Source organism: Eupeodes corollae, chromosome 2 (genome assembly GCF_945859685.1).
Source record: "Eupeodes corollae chromosome 2, idEupCoro1.1, whole genome shotgun sequence".
Lineage (NCBI taxonomy): Eukaryota > Metazoa > Arthropoda > Insecta > Diptera > Syrphidae > Eupeodes > Eupeodes corollae.
Genome location: NC_079148.1, coordinates 46,771,060 through 46,788,297, shown reverse-complemented (window position 1 = coordinate 46,788,297; position 17,238 = coordinate 46,771,060). Strand labels below are relative to the sequence as shown.

The following is a 17,238-nucleotide window of genomic DNA, read 5'->3' as shown; positions in this document are numbered from 1 at the left end:
AATTAGGTCGTCGGCGTACGCTATTGCCGCCTGAGTCAGACTTGCTATCAGATCACTGGTGTAAATACTGAATAAGATCAGCGATTAAACCGCTCCCTGTTGAAGATCATTTTTAATATCAAAGATTTTGGTAGGTGTTACATTTCCAAATTTTGACAATAAACCGTCTGGGAATAAGCAAGTTCTAAAGTATATACAACATTGGTTTACTTATGCCAAGGCTGTTTAACTTAAGATACAGACCCTCTAACCATACGGTGTCAAAGGCCTTCTCCAAGTCAACAAGACAAGCACCCGTACATATCCTTTAGATTTGTTCCACTGGATATCAGAAACAAGCTCGGCAAAACTGTTTAGATTATTCAAATGGACAAAAGTTCAGGTTGGTCACCTAAGGTACTTAGTGTTGTCTCAGCAACCTTTTGATTTAGAGAAAGATTGTAGGTTTTATTCAAAAAATCAATAACAAAGTCCTCAAAATAAGTGTATTTTGCGTCTCCTAATATCAAAAATTAATAACAGCAGCTGTTGTCAATTTTTATATTTGTTGGATACCATCGCGTAGTTTGTTACCCTGCAACTTATTGTGATTTAACTTCATATGTTTTTACCTCTTTAATGTATACCATCACCTGTTACATTATTTAAATTGACAACGAATGTTATTGTAAAAATATTAATTTCAGGTGGAAGACCAAGGTGTTGACCCAAATTTGAGAGACGGTGATGGTGCTACTCCTCTACATTTTGCTGCTTCACGCGGTCATCTCACAACTGTCAGATGGCTTCTCAATCACGGTGCAAAACTATCACTCGATAAATATGGTAAAAGTCCAATAAACGATGCAGCTGAGAATCAACAAGTTGAGGTTTGTATATCTTGAATAATATGTAAATTATAGTAACTCCATCGTCAATACATAATATATTCCAATTACACTAATGACATGCTAAATTATTTCTTTGTTTAGTGTTTAAATATTTTAGTCCAACACGGAACATCCGTCGATTACAATACACGCGAAAAAAGCAACAACATCACCCGTCAAAAATCTTATGGCAAACATCACAGTGGCAGTGGCAGCAAACAAAATAGTCGCAACTATACAATCAAATCGAAATCCTCAACTGGCAGCTCTGACATTGAACCATTCTATTTGCATCCGCCATCTGTCCGTCAAAGCAATGAAGGCATCTACTCACAGTCAAGATCATCCTCGGAGAAGATCTACGGTGCACCGATTGTGCCAAATGATGGTCTCTATGTTAATCCAATGCGAAATGGCTCCCTAACACCTCCCTCGCCAAGTGGCAGCATATCCGGTGAATCTTTTTTCTTGCATGATCCTCAAGAAATCATCTACAATCGTGTCAAAGACTTGTTCGACTCGGATTGCAGTAGCGTCAGTAAGAATGCAGCAGCAATACACAAAGAACACTCCTCGAACAAATCCATGATCATCCAGGCTGATGTCCACTCGAGCAGCAGTGGGGCCGGAAGTGGTTCGGACGAATCTGTTTCCATCCAATCCAGTTTAGACTCACCAAAGAACAACATTCGCATGAACCATAATTTAAACCGAAACATTCACAATAACAATAATACCATCAGTAGTAATCAAAGTAAAAATAATAACAATAATAATAATAACAACAACAACAACAACAGCGCCAACCACGACTACGAAGATATCTATTTGGTGCGTGAAGACGCGAGAAATGCTATTAAGAAGAAGTACAACATCGGTAGATCGCGGTCGAGAGATAGCGGTTCGCATAGTCGTTCGGCAAGTGCCAGCTCCTCCAGGAGTACAGATGTTGCCATACAATATACCAAACACGTAAGTTTCAATTTGACCCAAATGCATCTGATATAGCCAGAGAACTGAGAACTTCTTGCCAATCGATGCGACTGGACTAGATATAATTTTGTATCTTACCTACTGTATATGGGCATTTCCACAGTATTTTTAACTTTCATGTTACCACAGTATATTAAGTCTTAGTAATGAAATTGGCACTTTCTAAGTATATAGATTTTCGTATCATGACTTATTTCAATTATATAACCTACTTTTGACTTGATTGGATTAAAATTTTTAATTAAAATTAATAAAAAATAGGCTTAAATATTGCAAATTTCAAGCGTACCAGATGCAAATTTGTTAAGTTTTATAAAGAAAAAACATTTCAACGACCTTTGAAACAACTTAACATCATTAATTTATAATTATTTATAATATACACTGATAGAAAAACCTCGATATAAAGGTGTGCTACCATTTAAAAAATAGTACAAAGCAATTAAATTAGAGTACCTCCGTTTTTACAAATATTAAAATCTGATCTTTTTCTCTATATAACTTTCTCAACGATCGATTCTGGTAGTATTTTATAGGCTTAAATTATTCTCTATCAATCAATAAATCAATTAAAATTAAATTTGATCATGTGCCTCTATATAAAAATAAATAATGGCATTTTAAAGTTTAAAATTGAAAACGTGATTGGTACAGAATATGTTATTTTTTTAGCGGCACACCTATCGATAAGATCTTACAGAAAAATAAATGATTGTGAATGATAATTTTACGAATAATCAATAATAAAAAAAAGCCGTTGATCAAAATTTTTAAATTTCAAAGTCTGTACGACAGTACAAAATCAAATTTTTGTATGAAATGAGGGTTTTTCATTGAATGCACACATCTCCACTGCACTGCACAGAACGGAAGATATTTACTAACGATGTTTCAAAATGAATCACGCAAGTATTTTCTTGTTATTTAGATGATAAAAAATCAAGGAAATGTTTGTTTATAGATGTGCCTCAAAATAAAAAAAAAAAATTTTCAATTGTTGAAAATGAAAGATTCTGTGGAAATGCCTATATACTTTATGTTAATGTGATTGTCTATTTGCTTCGACAGGATTTGAACAACAAGCGTGATATGGCTCTGATAAATCGCTATAAGTCGCAGTCAATCAACGGCCTTCATAGCAAATACGATTCGCCGCGAAAAGAGACCTACACGACAAAGAATGTGAATTTGAAGAACCAAATCAATAGTGGTCTGAAGAGTGATACGTACGAGAGTGTTTGTCCTCCAGAGGATGTGGCCGAACGGACCAAGCAGGCAAATAGGAATTCCACAGTGATTAGGAATAATCTGGATACGCTGAGCAATAATAACACGGTTAATGCGAATAGAGTTCTGAAACGTGTTTCGTCAGCGCCACCTATTCAAAACAACGCAATAGGTAAATATTATGTTTTATTTTGAATCCAAATTACTAACTTTAACCTTTTACATATGTTAAAAAATCGGTTTAGGTGCAAGGTTCATATTTATTTCAATCGGGAACGAATTAACTGATTTTTATATTATTTTCTTGTGATGAGCCTTAAATGTGTTTAGAAAATAATGAAACTCAAAATAAAAACTTTTGTTTATATACAATTACAATTTTTCACAAGTTTTGAGTTCTCTAAATTTTTGATTGCTTCGATTTTTGGTGGAAATTTATGTTGTGTTAAATACTTTTTGATCTTATTTCCTATTTGAAAATTACTACTTAAAAAAAGACCCCAAAAATAAATTACAAAAATTTGTTTTGTTTAAAATGCTGTGAATCGGCATTCTATAAAAATATCAAACCTTCTTGTAAGACAAGATACAACTGTAGTTGAGATAAATTCATCATCTATTCGGCCTTTAGTAAAGCTTCTTTTCCTAAAAATAGATGAGCAGAAAAGTGTCAAATAAATTTGTTTGATCAAACATTTAAAAGGGTTTTTTTAGAATTTCTTAACAATTTTCTATTGTTTATTTTTAATAAATGTTAATAATTCAAGTTACGGCCTTAAAAAACTTACCAACAAACAAAACAATGAATATAAAGCTAATAACTTATAACTGGAAATGTGTACTCACACAACAACTAAATGAAGTAATTTTTAGAATGTTTGGTTTGTGCATAAATACCAGAGTTGTTTGTATAATTTTTGGAAATCCCGAATTCCTAAAAACATTTTACAGATCTTAGAAGTAGACTAATACAAAATTTATTGAAGAAAACAGAGCTTACATAGGTGCCATCCACAATGTTGGAAACTTGCACGATAAATTATCATTTTTAAGAGACACTTTTTAATAGTGTGGATTGTGTTTTTTTAACTTCAAATCAAATTGAAAATTTTGAAATTTCTCGACGTTTCAAGGTCCTTAGAGTCGGAATAAAAGATTTTTAGTAAGATGACGTACGTCTGTACATTGGCGACGTTTTTTTCGTCACCCATAGCTCAAGAACCAGAAGAGATATCGACTTCAAATAAATTTTGTTATACAGATAATAATGCAGAAAGATGCAGAAAAGGCTCTCAAGAAAATTGCGTTTGTGGTATTTTACCATAGCAGTTTAAAAAGGTGAACATTTTGATTAACTCTAAATATCTTACGAATCAAAAACGCTAGAGACTTAAATTAAATTTTATATTATATATTGTAACGTGATACCAAACAAGTATATTTTTGGAAACAAATCCAATTAACGGTTTTTTTTATAAATCAAAAAAACTAAAACAAACAATGTGCCACCTCGAAGATTTTACGAATACGAAATGATTTTATCTCCAAAACAATTTTGTGCAACGAAAAATAACGTTTTTAACATCTGGTAAAATTTTGAGAAAAATCCAATTAACAGTTTTTTTTTATAAAAATAAAAACCTAAAAAACATTACTCAAAGTTGGTAAAAAAAGAATTTTGACTCAAATATCTTTTCAAAAACTTAAGATTATGGCTTTCAACTAATTTTAACTTATAAGAAATATTATTTTCAATATTCGGAAAAATTTTAAGAAAAATCAGATTAACAGTTTTTTTTTTTTAATAAAAACCTAAATAAAACAATTAAAAAAAAGGTAAAAATTGATTTTCGACTCAAATATCTTTTGAAAACTTTGAGATATTGACTTTATACTACTATTTTGTTTACAAAAATCATCATTAAACTAAAAATATTGTCTTCAGACTTTTTTTATTTCACAGAAAATATTGTTTTCGATATTCAGTATTTTTTTTTTTATAAAAATCCAAATAGTACGCAACTTTGGTAAAAATTGATGTTCGGTTCTTGATATCTCTCAAATAAATTTTATTCATCCAATTTGTAAAAATTTAAGAAATGCTACTTAAATTGGTAAAAATTTGTTTTGGACTAATTTTTTTTTTAAGAATAATTCAACTAATAAGTTTTTCAACAAAACACGAAAACCTACAAACTTTAAAGCAAGACAAATCGACAGACGGGATGGGAAGTTATCAGTGTGGGTCACATTCCAGCCTCTTTTTTTAATTTTATCAGTTGTTAAAAACCGTAGTGTAAACTTACAGTCCATATAATTTTGGGCTCCTTATACATTGAACACAGTAAATTAACGTTTGCATGTTAATATACTCGAGACAGCCTTTTTAATGAGTAATTTCTTAAGTTAAAAAAAAATCGAAAGTAAATAAATCCACTTAACACTAAGTGTTTCTTTTCTCAATTGAAAGGAACAGATTACACTTCACTAAATAAGTGTTAGTGCCCTTGCAAGGTGAACAATATCTGCATTTGCTCTCAGAAACTCAAAAATATTAAGGGGAAACTAACATCCAACAATAAAAATGTGGTGCCAACTTTAACTACAGATTCTTGAAATTTCAAAAACCTAGAAGTGCCATTCCTCACTTTTTAAATAATTAAGTCATTAAAGCAAAACAAATTGTTTAGTTTTCAAAGTTGAATAAAACATTAATAACGACATGGCATACAATATTTCCGAAAACAATATAATTCCAAAAATAAAAAAAATAGATTTGTACAGGAAAGTGTTTTTTAATAATAAAATCTACTTAAATTATTCTTACGTTGCTTTTTCTTGTTTAAACTTGGGAATTCACATTCAAAGTGAACTAAAATTCTACTGATTTCTTGGAATTATTTTTTCACTCTGTATATTGAAAACGCAGTAAACTTCAGTAAAGTGAGAATTTAGTAAGTTAATTACACCGTTCGACAAGATTTTTGTACCGGCATTGAAATTTAACTTTTGGTGGCCTTAATTCAAATCAGTATTCAAAGTTAATGTATCACGTCAGGTTTTTAAGATATCACTTTTTAAAATAAGAAAAACCACGCTTTTTGAGGACATCTAAATTTATGAAGTAGCTTTTTTCAAAAAAATTCGTGACTTTTTTCAAATCTATAATTCTTTTCTTCAATATGAATTTAAAATATTTTTTACAATCTTCGGAAAAAACTTCAAAAGTTGTTAAATCTCACCTGTCTTACAAAAATCTAAAAGGAACGCTTAACCAATATTTCTAAAATTGTTTTCAACAGAAAAGGGTAAAATGGTTTGAAAGTTAGTTTTGTTCTTGTAATGAATTGAAAGAAACAATATCAAGATTTTGAAATATATTAAAAAATATAAAAATGATGTTCATAACGGTTTTTTTAAACAAATAGGTTAAATTAGAGTTTATATTCAAAATAATTACTACAAACTAAGTCCAAAACGTATTTATCAAAATTATTTAAGTATGAAATTAAATTTACATTTTTAATATTTTGTATTGTTTTAATATTAAGTGGTACTTTTGTTATAGTTAATATTTTAATATGTCTCTAAATATGAACCCTAGGTTAATCATTTATACTTTACCTACGAAATTGTTAGTACTTTTCATCAACAGTTTGAGATGTTTTTTCTTAAAGTCAGGGAAATATACAAAATACATAATACGTTGACGACATATGTACATAATTCATTTGTATTCTTTTTTTTATTTTTTTTAGCAAATGGACCTCCCCCTCCTCCCTTGCCACCTCCTTTACGTGCTCCTATGAATAAAAGTAATCTACATACAGATAGTTCTTCAAATAACTCTAACAAAAACGCTAATAATTCACCACAAGAAACATTGGATTCAGATTCAGGACTTGAAGTTGTAGAAGAACCAAGCTTAAGACCGTCGGAGCTTGTACGTGGAAATCATAATCGTACAATGTCAACAATATCAGGTAGGTTTTGTTTTTGTCATCAGATTCCTAAGGAATTTTGAGTAAGTACTTAATTTCTATACGATTTTTGGAGATATATTGAATGGAAGATAAAAGTAAATGCGTGTGTATTTTACACTTAATATGACTAGTTAATTTGTGTTGTATATGTTTTTTGGCAAAAATAATTTACTATTCAAAAACCCTGTATATACAACATACTAAAAAAAATCATACAAATTACTAGTACTGTAACTAATTGTAGGCAAAAACAAATTAAGTTCAACCAGGTATACATTTATTTCAAAACCTTTTTATATAAAAAGATGACAATGCAAAACTAGAAACACTGCTTGTGCTTCTTTTCTTAGAACAAGACATTTGGTCGAACTTTTGGCACTTTAAAGCAAATTTTATGTTCTCTCTATTCTGGAATTTGGCCTATTCAAATTATGTAGTAATTTAATAAAAGTTGCCATCATTATTTACGTTCTGCTAGAACATCTCCGAGTTATTATTATTTTAATTAACTATTCATTTCTAAATTCTTGTGTATAACATTTTTAAAATGTTCGCTGTAATGTTGTTTTTAAAAATGTATAATTAAAGTTGCTTAGAACAATAAATTGTTTTTTAATTACATGTTTTAAAAACAATATTGAGCACAAAAACTAATTTATTTCCTTCTTTTTCACATTATATTTATTCAAGTTTGAAGGAAACCAATTTCTTGGTAATAATAAAGAGTGTTTTTTTAGACATACAATTTAATGTTTTGGCCAAGAATTTAGCCTTATTATAGAGATAATGATATAATGTTTTAAAAATGGGGGAAGTAGCCGAATAAATTTCAGCCAAGAGGACCAATTTTCGACCACTTTTTACAAGAATTGGGGCCGTATGTCAGCAATAATGAGATGAGTAGTCTCTTCCAAGTCATCAATCGTGTTGGGTTTATCTGCGTAGACAAGCAAATCAAATAACCCTAAAAACAATTGTTCAGCGGTGTTAAATCGATCTTGGAGACCATGCCTCAGACCCATGTCGTGAGAAAATGTAATAACCCCTTTAATCCGTATGGAACAGAACCAATATGTTGGTAATAAATTTCCACGATTTTCAAATATTATTCAAAATCAAGCCTGTCTTTCAAGTGACAGCTGTCAAAAAGGCCAACTCCAAAAAGAGCAGTGTCAAATTGAAAACTACATGACAATGTTATGCCATTTAAATGACTGCTCCGGCATTCTCTTCAATCAATTGTGGAGATGTGGCATGTACCTCAGCTTTCAAGTGTCCCCGCAAAGAAAAAAGTCTAAAGAGCTTATATCACAAGATCTGGGTGGTCAATCCCAATCGATTCGTCGAGAAACAATTTGAATGAGCTAACAAATGTCAAAAGATGAAATCTCCAAAATTGACAGCTTGTCAAATAGCGGTTATCGTATTGTGTCATCCTAATGTTACATGCAAAGTTAAATCCTGACTTCGATTTTCTAACAAATCCCAAAACTTTGTCTTGTAGTATCCAAATAAATTACGATAATATACATATGTCCCTAGTTACAAGTTATTGTTATCTTTATTGTAGTTTAAAAAATGTGTCTATCTGATAACTCAAATAGTACATACATATGTACATATCTACGAGGATGCATTAATATCACACAGAACTACGTATTTCGAAAATATTTTTCAATTGCAATTTTGTTCATACTAAGGAACTATTAATCCTTTTTTGATAAATTGTGGGAAGCTTTGTTAAAAATTAATAGTTTTGATTATTTTGAATCCAATGTTACTCAAATAACCAGGTGGTAAAGATACTAGGTCAACTTCTTCACCGTTATGATTGTTGATAGTAACTCTTTCTTGTATACACATTGTGTGAATTGGACAAAATAATAGAAAGTTACCAAACATTTTTTTTCGACATTGAAACAAATGAAAGTACATCCAAAAGATACAACCTAAACTCTTGATTCAATCAGATATTGAACTTCAATTTTCAGTGTCAAAGACCTCAATGTCTTGTTGTCTTAATGTAGTTATACTTGTTATTTAAAGACATATGTACAAAGTCAACCGTCGTCGTATATTAACGTTTTTATTATTATGAAATCCTATATTAACGTGCAACAATCAACAACCTCAATTGTCACTACATTTGGTGAGAAATTCAGGAAAATCTTTAAACTCAAAAAAAAATAAATACTAAACAATCTCTTAAATGCATCTTGCCAATAAAGTATGCATGATACATTTGGTGGGGCAAAGTGGATTTTTACCAAAAGGAGGATAGGCCTGTGTTTGATAGGCCTTAGAGAATACGAGTTCAGTTTTTTTGTTTTGATATGTGAAATGCAGCGAGAATTCCATTCAATCAGGACCGTCATCTTCTTTGTGCAAAGTGTAAGTGGGTTATGGGCCTAAAAACGAATAACATATTTTCACTGACCAGATTATTTATTTTTTAGATGCAAAACTTATTCTAGAAAAATAATTTATTATTTAATCAAGTAAATAAATTAGTTTGATTTTCGACTTTGAATGACAAACCATCGTATTTATTTTGACAGAATTATGGCTTATAAATGACAAAGATTTAAAAACATTAATTTATTTGTTTTTTTTTAATAGATAACAAATTGATTTTTATTTTCTAAAAATTTAAAAGAAAGAAAGTAAAATTGCACAAAGGCCCAGTTGATATGCGAAGAGACCCTGTATTCAGGCTCCTTAAAGCGATCGATCTGGATCTTGTTTGGTAACTTTCTATATACAAGAGACAAACTTCCATCATACCATACAGTGATTATAGTTCATTATACGACCGTAAAAAACTTTCAATTGCGTTAGGAAATTCTGTAAACAGTTATCCAGAAATCATTTGGTCAGTTGCACATTTTAGATTTAACAGATCGAACGTTATTGAGATAGTTGGATGAAATCAATCACAATGATTTTTATTAGTTTAATGTGCATTGTGAATTTAAAAAAGAAAATAATATAATAACTGCAGTTAACTTAAAAAAAAAATAATCACGAATTAGGACATCCAACAAAATATTACAATCAAATAAATAAAATGACATTTAAGTGGAAAATTCGTGATGAGGCAATATTATCCTGTTTTAAGTTTCGAGGTATTTTTATGAAAGTACAATACTTTCATTGAAACGTGCATGAACCCCTGTTGACTAAAAACTTGTGTATACAAACTTAAAATAAAAAGTTTAAGAAAGTGAATCCTTAACAGAACTAAGTGAAACTGTGCCTTTTTTCTAAACCTATATAAATTCATTCTAATATACCTAATAACAACCAAACAAATATTAATTTTCAAATCTAATCAATAACTGTCACTATAAGCATGCCATTATGATAAATTTAGGGCTTGTGGGTAAATTTCTAAGTAAGTAAGCTATAAATAAGCCATCTTAAGAACTTTAATTTTTTTTAAACTTTTTTTATATTTCTAACTTTAGGTATATCTTAGGTCTTAAGTGCATGAATATGAATATACCCTATCTATTTAATATAATTACTTTTGTTGGGCAAACTCAAGTGAAACGTTTTCTATAACTATAATAATGTGATACCAGTTTTTAAGTAGTCTGAAAAACAAACAACTACTTTCGAGGAAACATGGACGTTTGAAGTAACTTTGGACAAATTAATTGAAATAGTGATTATGGAGTTTTAAATACTTACGTTCAGATGCTTTAATTATTGTCGATCGGTCCATTGAACACAAATAATGACACAAATTTGTTGTACAAATTAATTTACAACAATTGATACAAGTTTTTATAAGTGTAAAATCAAATGGGCAGTTAGTCAATAAAAATCTGCCTTGCTTCAAGTCAAGTTTGATTGTGTCAAAATATCAGCTGGTCATCTTTCTTCATTTGACTAAAAACTCCGCTGTTAGTTAAATGAAAAAAGATGACCAGTTGATATTTTGACCAATGTGTTAAAAAATGTGTTAAATTTTTTTAAAAAATTTACATCAATTTATGAATGTTATGAATGATGCGTAATAAATTGTTTAATTCAATTTTTTAGAAGTCGAAAGAATTATTAATTTATTAGATATCTGAGCCCAACCAAAATATTCGCTTATTTTGAAACTTTTTTTGAAAGTTTTTTTTTTTTTTAATTTTGATGTAATATCTAAAGGATGGTTAAATTGTTGATTTTGAATAAAACACAAAATATTTAGGAAATTACTGTCATTTCTTTTTATTATGATAATAGGTATTGGTATGGTTAATTTATGTATGGAACAAAATATCGGCCCAATGGCCATCGCGGCTTTTTGCGACACATCTCCATCCGATACAATTTTTGATGAGGCTATAGACCATATAAAGTCTATGTGCCAAATTATCTCACCCTTTAGGCCTTAAATTCTTGTTGGCTTATAGACGTAAACATTTTCTTTCAAATAACACCAAAGAAAGAAGTCCAACTGTCACAAATCACGTGTTCTTGGCGGCCAATTGACATCTATTCGTCATTAAATGTGTCGAGCAAAAGAACCATTGTTTCGTGTAGCAAGTGGCCTGCGTCCTGTGTGTGCGAACTCTTGAAATGCACATATCGTTAACATCCACATCTTCCAATTCAGGCCAATTGCCTGAACGGCCACATTTTGGAAAAAAATACGGCCCAATAGTACTGCAAGCCTAGAAACCGCACCAAACAGTAATTTTGTATGGATGCATTGGTTTTTCGACAGTCACTATTCGGTATCATTCGCCCAAATGAGGAAATTCTGCGCATTGACGAATCCACTGAGGTGAAAATGTGCCTCTTCACTAGAGATGATTTTCTTCGAAAATTGATCATCCTCCGTTGCCATTTCTTGCTACCATTCTGACTATTGCCGACGCTTAAAAGGGTCAAGAGACTTTAGTTCTTGATTCAATTGCATCTTGCAAGCGTGTAAATGCAAGTCTTTATGCATAATGTTCATCAACGAGGAGCGTGAGAGGTGCAATTGTTGGGTACGATGAGCTGCAGTGGACAGCTCTAGGTTTTCACAGACCCCGTTTGCAAAATTTTTGCATGATTTTTCCGATTGTACTCACATTTGGACGATGAAATTGACCAAACAAATTCCGAAGGCATTTTGATTTGAAAGCCTATTTTCATAATAAGCCTAAATAACTTTAACGCGTTCAGTTGCACCTTGTGTATCTTTCCATGGTTAAAGTTGAATTAGTCTAAAATTGAGAAATGTCAAACTAAATCCAGCAACAAAATTCAATGTTTAGGTGAGGTTCACATTCAACATTGGTTGGTAAAATGTAACCATCCATTACATGTATAATATAATTTAATTGAAGTCAATATCTCTGTTCTTTATTGAGATATGGATATGATGAATTTAGATTGTAGACACCTTGAAACATCGATAAATGTAAAAATTTTCAATAAAAAAAAATAGGACCAATTATACAAAACTTTCAATGGGAAACCAGCTAAAAACCCTAAATTATAAAATTTCTCTTAGCATTAACATAAAAGGCTAAAGTTGACTACTTACTCCAAAATGCAGAACATTGTATATCAAATTGCCTATTTCTTATTTGTAGACATTTTTTTTTAATTTCTCATCAGAATTTGAAAAAAATTAACACTTTTGAATAATCATCAAAATAATATATGTACAAATATACGAGTATGTAGATTGAGAAATGACAATTGTTAGAAATGTTTGATAATCGCAAAATAAATAACGTAGAAAAATTGAAGCTGCTGTTCAGAATCTTAACAAAAATTGATGAGATAGTAAATCATTTCTTAAATACATAAATTATGTATTTTTTTTAATCCTTTATAAAAAGCAAATAGAGAAATCAATATGCCATAAGCTGATTTTTAATAGTTGACTATCAAAATCAATAAAATACATATGTTTGTACGTCAGTGTAAGGTGATAGTCGATTTCAGAGTTTTAACCAAACAATTTGACATAAAATCGAAACTTAAAAAAAGGGGAGCTTGAAGGTCGTCTCAATTCTTTATATACCTGAATCGATTTAAAATGAGCTTGATTCCCCGACCAGAATAGAGTCAAAATTTGTTAAGAAAAACCTGTGTGGTCTGTTGTTAGCATGTTTGTGTTCAAAAAATATAGTTTTGTTTTAATCAAATAAAAAAATGCACATGGAATAGGTAGTATATTCTTATATGATGCTGAACTATTCAGTTCTTCATTGTTTAACATGAATCAAACTATCTCACTTGCACTTCATAAGAAACGTCGAAACATTATTCGCATTTTAGAAAGTGCTGTCAAACTAAATCATTTTTGCGCGTTAAACACCAAAAAGATTGATTTAGTTTAAACTACGATAAACCGTTGGTGGGAACATTGCAAAACTTAAAAAACTTTTTTCTATTGTTTTCTCTTGCAAGATAAGACCAAATAGTCCATTTTCATCAACAAAACTAAATAATATCAACAGTAACAGATTGATTTGTTCCCCAATGGAAAACACATGATTCCAAATGCACAACTACTCAACGAACATCGAGATATAAATGCAATATCAATCGTACCAACATTTTAGAACGAAATCACATAAGATCCAATCGAGACTCGTATTAATGTCAAAAACCCATCCGTAGTAAGATTCTACTTTAACTTTTATCGGTAGTATCCATACTGCGGATATTGTTTTTTTTATTCGTGTAAAATCTTACTATACTATTGATAGATTTTCCAAGAAAACACGGGTATAGGAGTATGTACCTAATCTGAAACAAATTATCTGTTTTTAATATTTTACACTTCAAAACGAAGTTAATAGGTTATTCAAGAGAACGATTCTTTTTCTAACGTTAAACTAATCTATCAAATAATGCACGGACGTTTTGAAGAACTCCAAATGTAAATTCTCAAAATTTTACAAAAAAATATGAATAAAAACAAATAAACAAACAAGTTCAACATAGTGGACGATGTACATATATTTCACTCCAAATATTATTTGCAAATTAAACTATGTATGTACATAAATATACTTAGGTTTCGAAGAACATTTGAAGAGTTCCTCGAACAATGTCATTCCACATTTGTAGAATTTATTTTTAAATCCAAACATCAAACATCTTTGCTTCAATATGTAGATACCTACATAATGTATATTTAAAAATGTGTCTAAATTGAGTTTCTGAACTCTACAGCATATAATGAGTTATTTAACTAAAGTTACGCACTTTTCCATTTCTACCAAGTTAGCATTTAGCGCCACTTATTTCAGTATACATATATAACTTACATCTATCCCTTTTTTCCCTATCGACAGCGAAAGCCTAATGACCGCAAAACCTATGTAGGCCTAATCTAGATAGTATACAAGGCATATATATATATCCGCATGTTATTATGAACATCAAAATCCAATTAGTTCGGTTTAAGTTTCGCCTTTCTTTGATAGATATTATATATGTATATCTTTGTGCCCCTCTCCATCTTAATTTAAAATACAATAAAAACAAAAACCGACGAAAAAACCGTAATGCATTTCTACATCGCACACACATTTTTAATTAGCTTCCCTTGCCCCGTTGAATGCATTTTCTTAAGCCTTAACTTAACGTCTTCTGTTATAACAAATTGTTGATATATGTATTTAATGCCGTGCAGCATAGTAAATCTTTTTTTATTCTTCTTAATTTGAAGTGTTTAAGTATCTACCAAACAGATGAGTTTTAATTTGTATACATAAATTCGTTCAATTCCAGCGAACAAGAAAGCCAAGCTTCTCAATGGAACATCAACCGTGCAATCATCATCTTCAGCCACATTTGAAGCTTCGTATCAGCAACAACATCACGGCCATCACAATAATTCTGGAATTGGGGGGATAATATCACAGAGCTACAATTGTTCAGAGAGCGATTACAACGATCAGCAGTGTAATTATTCTTCCTCAGGATACGAGCGTAGTTGTGTTGGCGGCAGGCCAGGAGGTCCAAATCTTGTTAATAAGCAATTGGTTTTGCCATTTGTGCCACCTAGCTTTCCCAATAATTCTCAAGATGGTATTACGCATTTGATAAAGCCTTCGGAATATTTAAAGAGTATCAGCGACAAGGGATCTTTTCATACATCTTCTGCTAGGTAAGTTTAAAGTGGTAAAAGTGAACTATCTGCTAGCCAAACAAAATAATGTGTACAATTTAAATCTACCAAGAAATTGAACATAAATAAAAATCAGCCAGTGTCATAGTGATTGTATTCAATTTGGTATCAATTTGGAGAATTTTAATAAAATTATCACAATCAAGTCTTTTTTTATAAGTTAAAGTGTTTAAAATAATTCTCTTTTATTTTTAAGGTCAACTGACACTGAGGACTACATGCAAATACAAATTTCTCACCACCATCAAAGTGGTATTGAACCTCCAAAACCACCACCACCACCTCCTATGCCAGCGCTCCTTAACGCATCGAATAACAACCTAACACTCAATAAGCAATCTCAAGCTCAGCAATCGCATCAAGACACAGTTACGCGAAAACAACACCAACCCCTCTCAGCTATATCAATTCAGGATTTGAATAGTGTACAGGTAGTAGAAAAAAAATAACACCACTAGTAAAATGGTTCAATCCCCAACATAATATTAATAATATCCTGTTTAAAAATTTCAGCTTCGGAGGACCGAAACTAAAGTCATGCAAAAATCTTTTCAAGCTCCTACCCGAAGCTTCAGCATGCAATGCCTTTCATCAACCACAGAAACATTCCTTAAAACCGATCTTATTGCCGAACTAAAGATGTCCAAGGACATTTCCGGCATAAAGAAATTGAAAAACGAAAAAGCAAGAATGGCTGACAAACATGATCAAGAGCATTATTCAGAGATTTCACGACAATTCAATGCAAATAATTTTGTTGATCAGGTGAGAATAATTAGTCATTGTTGGTCTCTAAAGCTTTGCGGAGCTTACATATAATTTTGAAAGATTCAATTACAGATTCCTGAAAAGGATCAAGCCGGCAATGTTATACCCGATTGGAAGAGGCAAATGCTAGCTAAAAAAGCAGCTGATCGTGCTAAAAAAGAATTTGAAGAGCGAATGGCAAGGGAAGCAGAAAACCGTCGGCTATCGCAAATTCCACAATGGAAGCGAGACCTTCTGGCTAGACGCGAGGAAGCAGAAAATAAACTAAAGTAGGTTCTTTTTTTAGTTAAAAAGAAAATATATAATATATGACATATTCTTTTGTAATACATCAGGGCAACAATATACACACCCAGAATAGAAGAAGGCAATAGAGTATCAGGTTCTTGGAAGATGAAAAATAAATCGGTCTCAATAGATAATATAAGCATGTCGTCATATTGTACAGAATCCAGTTACGACCAAAAAACTTTGCCAATGGACAATCACATTCAAATTGGTTACAAAGAAAACAAAGAAAACGAATCCGAATATCAAGATATTAACATAAATGGTAAATGTAACGATAGGATTTCTGATGCCTCAGACGATCCAAAAAAATGTCAAGATGGTGAAGTCGAAAATGATAATATCATACCATGGCGAGCACAACTGAGAAAAACTAATAGTAGACTGAGTTTGATTTGAAAAAATAATAAAATAAAAATTAAATAAAATATTATTATTACATTACTTTAATGACATAAAATGTATGTATTACTTTAATAAATATCAATGCTTTTAACTCGTTATTTATTGCTTTTGTAATTAAATATACATAATATCTATTTAAATAAAACATTATGCAAAATATTCTGCAAGTTAAATAAAACACCTATGTAAACATATTATTTTTATAAAAATAAATTTAACACGTACGTATATTCATATTCTATAAACTAAAAAATGTCAAATATTTAAATTATGTTTTCTTAATAAAACAATTTCCGTTACAATGTTGTCTAGTTTTATTTAAACTCACGAAAACGTTAAAAACTAACCTTTAACCATATTTTGTTGTTAATTGGAATGGTCAACAATGGAGTTAATAACTTTAAATAAATCAAACGGTTATAGCTTCACAATTTGGTACACTGGTTACAAACAATTAGTAAGATTTTTGATGGTTGCACAGATGTCGCTTTTGTCGTTCATCTAGATGAGTATATATAAAATGATCTTTGGTACGTATAAGAAGAAGATTAGACTTTAGCGCTTA

The 17,238-nt window shown here is 30.7% G+C and overlaps 1 protein-coding gene across 3 annotated transcripts in view; it reads left to right on the top strand.

The window, feature by feature from the left end:
- The window catches only part of LOC129948030 (probable serine/threonine-protein kinase DDB_G0282963), a 43,780-nt gene extending 26,899 nt beyond the window's left edge, over positions 1–16,881 (top strand). For 2 of the 3 annotated variants that reach the window (XM_056058837.1, XM_056058839.1), the window contains exons 4-12: positions 687–869; positions 972–1,841; positions 2,931–3,261; positions 6,848–7,072; positions 14,813–15,191; positions 15,409–15,643; positions 15,726–15,977; positions 16,041–16,249; positions 16,316–16,881. In XM_056058837.1, the coding sequence (XP_055914812.1) occupies positions 687–869; positions 972–1,841; positions 2,931–3,261; positions 6,848–7,072; positions 14,813–15,191; positions 15,409–15,643; positions 15,726–15,977; positions 16,041–16,249; positions 16,316–16,667 (3,036 nt within the window). In that variant the 3' untranslated portion in view covers positions 16,668–16,881. The remainder of the gene's footprint in view (positions 1–686; positions 870–971; positions 1,842–2,930; positions 3,262–6,847; positions 7,073–14,812; positions 15,192–15,408; positions 15,644–15,725; positions 15,978–16,040; positions 16,250–16,315) is intronic. The other variant, XM_056058838.1, reaches the window with a different exon arrangement.
- Positions 16,882–17,238: the final 357 nt, after the last annotated feature.